At 43.0% G+C, this 9,755-nt stretch overlaps 1 protein-coding gene across 1 annotated transcript; it reads right to left on the bottom strand.

The window, feature by feature from the left end:
• Positions 1 to 5,905: 5,905 nt before the first annotated feature.
• On the bottom strand, positions 5,906 to 9,614 carry LOC118396441 (ras-related protein Rab-19-like). The gene is made up of 5 exons (XM_035790657.2): positions 9,449 to 9,614; positions 8,968 to 9,054; positions 8,006 to 8,194; positions 7,094 to 7,277; positions 5,906 to 6,878 (listed from the first exon to the last, which is right to left on the bottom strand). The coding sequence occupies exons 1-5, from the start codon at positions 9,458 to 9,460 to the stop codon at positions 6,613 to 6,615; spliced, it is 738 nt and encodes a 245-aa protein (XP_035646550.1). The 5' UTR covers positions 9,461 to 9,614; the 3' UTR covers positions 5,906 to 6,612.
• Between the last annotated feature and the right edge of the window lie 141 nt (positions 9,615 to 9,755).

The raw sequence follows: 9,755 nt of genomic DNA, 5'->3' as shown, positions 1-9,755 counted from the left end.
AGTTGTGTGACTGGTCAGGTCATTATCAATGCAGACTAATTCCACCACCTACTGCACCTTAATGATGGAATCGACATTAGGGGAAACGGTGTTTGTTGTTTGAAGTATCTTCTTTGTTGTTGTGTTATCCCAAATGGACATGGCAGTTTCACCAGCTTTTAACGGCCTACCACAAAGAAAAGAAGGGTGGTCTGGCATGAAGGCCTACAGATATAAGGTCTACAGATATACATATTTTCTGAATGTTAAAACAACCCTTTTACACAAAAAATTAGTGGCATATTAGACAAATGCAATCTGTAACATGTTGCAATCTTGTTGCTAGCAAGTAGCAACTAACATCAGCTAGCTAGCTAGCAATGTTTAGCCCAAAGTCAGCCAGCTATAACTTTAGCTTGCTATCAACTTGAAATCAAATAGCTAATCAAATGTACAGTTGAAATCGGAAGTTTACATACACTTAAGTTGGAGTCATTAAATCTTGTTTTTCAACCACTCCACAAATGTCTTTGTGCATGACACAGGTAATTTTTCCAACAATTGTTTAAAGACAGATTATTTCATTTATAATTCAGTGTCACAATTCCAGTGGGTCAGAAGATTACATACTAAATTGACTGTGCCTTTAAACAGTTTGGAAAATTCCCCAAAATGATGTCATGGCTTTAGAAGCTTCTGATAGGCTAATTGACATCATTTGAGTCAATTGGAGGTGTACCTGTGGATGTATTTCAAGGCCTACCTTCAAACTCAGTACCTCTTTGCTTGACATCATGGGAAAATCAAAGGAAATCAGCCAAGACCTCAGAATAAAAATTGTAGACCTCCACAAGTCTGGTTCACCCTTGGGAGCAATTTCCAAATTCCTGAAGGTACCACGTTCATCTGTACAAACAATAGTACGCAAGTATATACACCATGGGACCACGCAGCCGTCATACCGCTCAGGAAGGAGACGCATTCTGTCTCTTAGAGATGAACGTACTTTGGTGCGAAAAGTGCAAATCAATCCCAGAACAACAACAAAGGACCTTGTGAAGATGCCGGAGGAAACAGGTACAAAAGTATCTATATCCACAGTAAAATGAGTCCTATAGCGACATAACCTGAAAGGCCACTCAGCAAGGAAGAAGCCACTGCTCCAAAACCGCCATAAAAAAAAGCCAGACTACGGTTTACAACTGCACATGGGGACAAAGATTGCACTTTTTGGAGAAATGTCCTCTGGTCTGATGAAACAAAAATAAAACTGTTTGTCCATGATGACAATTGTTATGTTTGGAGGTAAAAGGGGGAGGCTTGCAAGACAAGGAACACCATCTCAACCATGAAGCACGGGGGTTGCAGCATCATGTTGTGGGGGTGCTTTGCTGCAGGAGGAGCTGGTGCACTTCACAAAATGGTTGGCATCATGAGGGAGGAAAATTATGTGGATATATTGAAGCAACATCTCAAGACATCAGTCAGGAAGTTAAAGCTTTTATCGCAAATGGGTCTTCCAAATGAACAATGACCCCAGGCATACTTCCAAAGTTGTGGCAAAATGGCTTAAGGACAACAAAGTCAAGGTATTGGAGTGGCCATCACAATCCTCAATCCTATAGAACATTTGTGGGCAGAACTGAAAAGCTTGTGTGAGCAAGGAGGCCTACAAACCTGACTCAGTTACACCAGCTCTGTCAGGAGGAATGGGCCAAAAGTCAGCCAACTTATTGTGGAAAGCAAGTGGAAGGCTACCTGAAATGGTTGACCCAAGTTAAACAATTTAAAGGTAATGCTATCAAATACTAATTGAGTGTATGTAAAATTCTGACCCACTGGGAATGTGATGAAAGAAATAAAAGCTGGAATAAATCATTCTCTCTAATATTATTTTGACATTTCACATTCTTAAAATAAAGTGGTGACCCTAACTGACCTAAGACAGGGAATTTTCACTATGAATCAATGTCAGGAATTGTGAAAAACTGACTTTAAATGTATTTGGCTAAGGTGTATGTAAACTTCCGACTTCAACTGTATGTTTTAGTCATACCACAGAGTATATAAGCCCAGAGGCGCAACATCTTGAGAATTCCGGGAACGCTTGCGAAACAGATCAAGCAGATCAGGACGAGGTTTGGGGTTTGAGAAGTCAATTAGTAAAGTGAAAACTTCTTCCTTAGTTACTTATTTTCTCTAAACCTAAAGGAACAAACTACAATCGAGCCAATGTCTTAAGTTATTACTCCAACCTCGTGAAAACTGACAGGTTTTATTTATTATTATTTTTTACCCCCTTTATCTCCCCAATTTCGTGATTACGATCTTGTCTCATAGCTGCAACTCCCCAACGGGCTTGGGAGAGTCGAAGGTCATGCGTCCTCCAATACATGGCCCGAAGCCAGCTGCACCAATGTGTTGGAGGAAACACCATTCAACTGACGACCGAAGTCAGCCTGCAGTCGAAACTGAGACCTTTTCATTAGAGTTAATAACAACTTTATAGTGAAGAAGTGACTTTGATTTGAAGGCCTGCATATGCGCAGTTAGGCGCGTTTCCGCATGAGCTTAGCTAGCCAAAGTCACCCTGACATCGCCTACAAGTGTGATCGGGAATTTCTATTAGAGAAGCAGTTTCTGCCTATCTTCATACTGTACTGTCTCTGGTTATACATTTACTAGTTAGTTAGTTAGTTAGTTAGTTAATTACAGGCTGAACATTACCCCACTGAAGGTATTAATTTTCCTTCTTGGATTTTCCTTCTTGGATGTCCTCTGTTTACATAGAATACATGAGTGATTCACATTGTACCATCTACTACCTGCTGTAGCATGTTTCCTCCCTCCTCCCTCATTATGGCAATGCATGTAGTAACCTAAACATTAATAGATCACAGTCTGGCCCACAAAGATCAGACGACAGCAAGTATGACCAGCAAAACCTAAATAGATACGAATCATCTGACACTTAATGCAACATTTACTCAACATTTATTTATGTAAATATAAAGAAAACAGAGAGCATGTACAAAATTCACTTTATTTTAGAGGGTGATATAAGGCATGAAGCAAATGTGGAATGACTTTGTGAAATGTGAAGGTTTAGACCCGGTGAAGATGTAGAGTGAAGGTATCTTTTGAACCTCTCTGTACCCAGGTGCAGTGGAACAATTATCTTTCAGCCTCAGAGCAGCATGACTGGTTCTGATTCTGGATAGCTGTGTAACGTTCGTCGTAGGTGGAAGAAGAGGAGGACCAATGCGCACTCTGTGAGCTGGGAGTTTTTCCAACTTGAGACTGGGGCTGTCATGTAATTTTGTCATCCGGTGATTGTCAAGCAAATATCTGCTGGTCTCACGGTAATTGATTGTTAATTAACATAAAAATGTTTCGCCTCTCTTGGCTTCCACGCATAGCCTACAAGCCACTGATGCAGACCTTTGGAACGTCTGCATTTCAAAAATCCATTTAATATAAGCTACACCTTCACAAGAAATGTTTTGATTTTTAAAACATTCTAAGGCTGAATGATGCGACTAATTATGATTTGAAAAAAGTTGCATGAAAGTCATGAGCTCAGCTTTGTATCTTGCGCAGGATGCACACACTACATCAGTCTCTCATTCACAATTTGACAAGCACTTGATAATATTCTCACTAGGCCTCTAATGTCCCGGCAGCAATTTCCTTGTGTGGCCATAATGTCCCCTAAAAAATCCATGCCTTTTGTGGCCAAAGTGGCCATTGTGTCCTTGGGCTGAATATAATTAATATAATTCCCTTAACCAGGCTGCCAATCACCGTGCTCTGAAGCACCTCACACTCACATGGCTCTCAGATACCTAAATTATTTTTAGCCAATGCCCTTCATGTGATCGGGTCCTTCTCACAGGCATCTCAGCTCTGAAGTAGGCTAAGAGTGAAGACAGACACATCTGGGACGCAACTGTGTGTGTCCTTCTTGTCGAAGTCCGAGGTGCATATTGAAGATGTTAGAAGAACTGTCCACATTTACTTTTCATCAGCCAACAAGATGAGTAGTCTTGCTGAACAGTTCTATATCATTGTACATACCATTTGTAGGCCATGTGGACTTCATCCGCAATAACTCGGACGATTTTGGATCTGTAAAGGAATGAGGCCAAAACATCTTTCCTGGTTTTCTCCAACCAGCTCTCCGGACTTCCGAAGACAAGGTCGCATGCACCCTCCAATATAACGTTCTTGTCTTGCTTCACAACCACCGATCTGAGAGCCAGGGCTGTTGCCTCGTGGATTAGTCCGTCCACCACAGCCTTTAGCGTGGACACAACTGTCAGAATTGGAAGCTGTTTTCCTAGCTTCTTGAAGACTAGAACTCGCTAGCTGGTTAAATTAGGCTTTTCCCCAAATGCAATTGGCAAGACCATCAATATATCCTCCCCTCACACAAAGGCTTGAAATGCTTCAAGTTGCGCCTATCTTAATTCAGTCCCTAAATTGGCCGTTACTTTTCAGAATGTTTCACCCCTGAGTTTATCTCGCTAGTGGGGAATAGGAAATTGACGAGGAAATACTGTGCATATGAGAACCAATCAAAATGTTAGCTCAAATTGTGAGCAAATATTGAATTTTACACGGACTCTTGTCCAGACCAAGTGGGTCACAGCTCTTTGCTGTGTGGTCACGTGGGTCACGTCAGCCAGGCTATCACATTTTAACTCAAGCCCGCTTAAATCTCTTCCTTCCCTCCCGTCTCTCCATCACAGTGACAACCCTATAGCAGACATTTATGGTGCCAACCTCTACAACCACTACTTACAGGCCTGACGCCACTGCAGGGTTCAGATGCAGCTCAAGCGGATCGGTGGGAAGCCCCAGAGCCTGGAGGACAACCACAAAATGATCCGTGACAAAATGGAATGGGTGTCTGGGGTGTACTAGGGGCGAGGACAATACTGTCCTGTCAAGTCTATTCCTGGCCCATACACTGTTCACTGCCTAGTTAGTTAACAGCCCCTCATGGTCTGAGTCTCAGAGGCTGCCTTTACACAAGCAGCCTAATTCTGATCTTTTGCCCAATAATTGCTCTTTTGACCAGTCAGATCAGATGTTTTGCCAACAATTGGGTAAAAGATCAGAATTGTGCTGCCTGTGTAAATCTAGCCTAACAGCTACTCTTTGGTTAGGACAGAGCCTGAGAGTCCACATAGACCTCTCTGTCTAAAATACAAGTTAACATATGAAGGAGGCTTCCTCCTTAACCCCCTCACTCTTGTATTGTCTTATACAAGTCTAGAATGTCCGTGCACATTTATCATACGGTTCTGCCATTGAGATTTCCGTAACTTTTCCATTTCTGTTGCGTGTCCTGTTCTAAAGAATGTAATTATGTCTGTTATGGTAATCATGACTATGTTTTTGGCGACTAAGATGATTCTTAGTTTACTTGAAACAGCCTTAGGGGTGGGTTTGATAGGTCAGTGACTTCCAGGATTATTACAGTATCGGAGTAATTTCTTTATGCAAGTGACTAATTTAAGTCAAGGAATGTTCATTGATGGTCTCCACAACTGATGCAAGGCAAGTTGTTCAATTTACCGTTAACTAAACTGGTCCTACATATCCGCTTGTGTTCAATTAAGGGTTGGAGCATCTTAACAGAGCCAATAGTATGTGACGGGATGCTACTGGGGGATGTAATTAATTTATCATGTTTTCTGAATTATGATTATTCTTTTTATGGAATTTGTTATTGAATGTTTTATGCGGGAATGTCAGCATTTGTACAATTTGGCCAATTGTTTGAAGGGAAAGAAGTGTGAGACTGTGGAATTGTCAATGCAATTTGACAAACTGGAGGACATTTTTTTTTTTTTAAAGGTAAAAGATCAAACAATAGGAGTGTTCATTGAAACCAGTCATTCTGACACATACAATAGACCACAGGTGGCCAGAGGATACTTTTACCACGTTTGGTTATTAAATACTGGTTACGTTTTAGACAATAGTAGTAGGTTAAGTACGATAAGGACAGGTGCATGTGACGACTGGCAGCCAAGTTTAAAACTACAGTTAAAGACCCACTCCAGCCTCCCTAGAACTTAATTTATCACATGATTCACTTAACAAAATAGGTGGTCCATTGCTCTTCTATTGTTCCTGCAAGCAAAGGGAAAATCCGATGACATCAGAGTGCACCATCAGACCAACTACTTGTTTTGGCAAACTCTTGAATTTCGCAATTGTGTTTAAAAAAAAAAAGTAAACTATTTTGCTCAAAACATTTATTTATTTTTACCCCTAAATGTGTGTACTGTATTTATACTTGAAATATTGTTTTTCAAGGGGAAAGGAAAAAATACAGCTGGAGTGGGACTTTTCAGTGGCAGTGATAGTCTCAATCATCACTACAGTACTTGTATCTATTCCATCCCCACCAACGCACAATATAGTAGACACACACATCCCCAACCCCTAGCCTCTATCCCAACACGCTTCTTGACAGCACCTTTAAATGTGGCAGTCTAAAACTAGCAGGCTTTGTGGCAACGTTGATTCCAGACAATTATAGTTTATCTCTAGGTTAATTATACAGTTATCAGGACCATCAGCACAACAACCTCTTGTCCACCTTGTCCATCAATTCTCTCAACAACATGATTTCCTGTCCGTGGAATCGGAGCCATGGATAGGATGGGAGTTTGGGAAGTGTGGGGAGGCCTGTGAGTGTTCGTCTGTGATGGTCAGGCCGTTCCTAACCATCAGCTCCCGGGCCATTAGCACGAAGGCTGCCTCCACATTCTGGGCCTCCTTGGCTGAGGTTTCCAAGGCAGCCAGCGCACCCTTCCCTTCAGCCAGAGTACAGGCATCCTCAAACAGCACTTGTCTCTCCGACTGCAGATCCGACTTGTTCCCTAGGAGAAAAGTTGTTATTTTTATTTGAGATATAGATGAATGTTGATTGCTTGGAAGAATCTATTTATAAGCTCAAGGTAAGTGTCAGACAATTTTCTCTCACCCACCGGTGACGATGAGCACCACATCTGTTATGTCATTATTACAACTGCTCAGTAGGCTTTATAACAGAGTTTGACTAAAGCCACGTGTTGCCTGTGTCTCTCCCACCCACCAATGAGGATGAGAACAACGCTAGCAGCCCCGTACTGCTCCACTTCCTGGATCCAGTGTGTCACAGATTCAAAAGTTGGACGCCGTGTGATGTCATAGGCCACTATAGCGCCGTGGGCACTGCGGTAATAACTCTGGGTGATTGTGCGGAAACGCTCCTGTCCAGCCGTGTCCCACACCTGCAGCTGAGGAGACAAGAAACAACACCCACTTTAGCTGCAGAACACACACTACACCAATTTCTTATACACACACTCTCAGGCCAGGTTAAGGAACAAAGGGTCAGTTTGAACCCACCCATAGCCTTTTCCCCAACCCTCTGGTAGAACAAGATAGGTGTAAACATGGAGAGCGCTCCCCTAAGCACATTGAAAGATTAGCTGGAGACAGCACCACATGCTTACACCTATCCAGTCGCTTCGGCAAACACTAAAGGGCAAAGGACTGTGGGTTGGATGTCTATGCATCCCTGTGCAGGAGAGACCGGTACAGGGAGGTTTTAATTGATTTCATTTATGGATGAGACGTTTTTAAGGGTGGTCCAAAAACATCCGACCCATCCTCCAAATACACAGACAAACATGTACCTAGGAAAACACACTTATATTGTCCATACAATTATACAGTCACTTGATACACACCCAGAAAACACACACACACTCAGAGCCGGGCGATCCAAAGTTACAGTTTGACCTCTCCCGTTCCTTAAAACAAACAAAAAAGTGCTGAAGACTTCTTTGCTTTTGAGGACAGCAGAGGCAGAACCATTTACACTGTGTAAAGACACAATTAAGCTAGCTAGGCCTATTGACAATAACAAAATACCGGACGGAACAAAGACAACATGTCCTGTACTTAACATCGGAAAAATGTGATAAACAATCGTCCCAGAAATCGACACATATTTCCTTACCTTGACCTTCCTGCCATCAATGTCCATGGTGCGTACGGTGAAGTCCACCCCGATAGTGTTTTGCTGTTTCTCCACGAAGACACCAGACTTAAAGCTCTGGACCACGCAGGTCTTCCCCACGTCCGAGTCTCCCACCAGGATGATCTTAAAGAGGAAGTCGAAGGAGTCGTCCTGCTCCGGCCCAGAGGACTGCATGGTGAGGGGTCGACACAGGGAGAGTCTGAGAGACAAAACTAAAATAGGGCCAGGCCGAGATGCCCTGCAGCAGCGATAGAACTGGTTCTCTACTGTGTAAGTTGTTAGCTGCGTCAATAACAGTTGAAACTGTTGACAGAGATGGTCACATCCTAGTCAAAAACACGAAGAGAACCCTTCCTCAAGAGGAGCTAAAGAAGTACATGAACATTTCCTACGAAAACGGTGTCCCTTCTATGCAGATTGTCTTGGGAAAACTCAGGAACTATATTTTCTTTTAAACTGGCTGCTATACAGAAAACAAATTGTTGGCCAAAACAAGAATATCACGGCTTGTTAGTCCCCTGTTTATAACCATAGCCTGTTTCTTCTTCATTTTTTCTTGTCAGAAGTTGTATTGAAGATAAGGCTTCAATAGGCTATATCCTCTACTTCTACAGGTGTTCTCTACTCAGCCCCTCTTCGGGTATTTCCTCAGGTGTCCATCTCCCAAAGTGAGCTCATTCCACACACAAATAAAACGTCACATTCGAAACAATATCACAATTAAAGGTGTTCTGGAAGGCTTCCAAAAGGTCCACGTTTCAAGTCTTCGCCCCTTTTTCAAAGGTTGTGTACATCAAATCACTCCCATTCTTTGTGCTCAGACCTCCAACTGTTTCCCTGCACAGTTGGTGTTCTTATGCCCTTTATACCATATTTCTCTCTCTACTCTGTTGTTCTCCCCGCTCTCATTCGTTCACAGACAGCTACGGTACACCCCTTACCTTTCCTGGCAGGTGTGATTTCCAGTTGCCTGCCCACCTGCACCACTGCATCTTGGGAATTGTAGTTTTCCGGGTAAGGTCCAGGGTCTGTGAGGACAGGAAGGAGGGATCAGTCGCAGCGGTCACATTTAAGACTTGTCTCTAGGTTCTTGCAAGGCTCACTGGGTACACATCCTTAAGTCAATAGAGGGAGCCACTCCTGTAGTTAAGCTGCTCGTGGCGAAATGTAAACACAATCATTTTGTCTTGACAAGTGGCCTTTGGACCCCAGAGAGCTGCATACAAATACTCAGAAACACACAGACGGCTTCCCCTCTCTCACTATTCGCCACCTCCTGACTGCCGTCAACTAACACATTCCAGTGCATTCAACAGCTAAATATAGAGCAGGCAAGAACACAAGACAACGCTCAAGCGTTTCTCAGTAAACATCTTGTTAATGAGGGTTAATTGAATTTACTGTGTGATGAATCCATTTTACCTCAGGCACCATACATTGACCTCGCGAGGAGATAAAGTGAAGTGATGAAGAGTCTACTGTTCTGGAAGTCAGAGACCCCCTCTTTTTTTCCCATTTCTGTCTCCACCCACACACTGGTTTGTCGTCATCTCAGCCCACAGAGGCACAAGGCACAGCTGGACACAGAACAATGCGTGCGAGTGTGAGTGGCGCTGTGCACCAGGGCTGGCGTATCTCTGGCCCCAGCCACCATGTTCTTCCCCTGAGTGTGTGGTCACATGACGGTTCCACATTAAGCCCCGCAGCCTGAGGAATGTTTATCTTTCAC

Source organism: Oncorhynchus keta, chromosome 17, assembly GCF_023373465.1.
Source record: "Oncorhynchus keta strain PuntledgeMale-10-30-2019 chromosome 17, Oket_V2, whole genome shotgun sequence".
Classification (NCBI taxonomy): Eukaryota; Metazoa; Chordata; class Actinopteri; order Salmoniformes; family Salmonidae; genus Oncorhynchus; species Oncorhynchus keta.
The sequence above is the reverse complement of the archived record's forward strand: the minus strand, read 5'-3'. Positions and strand labels throughout refer to the sequence as shown.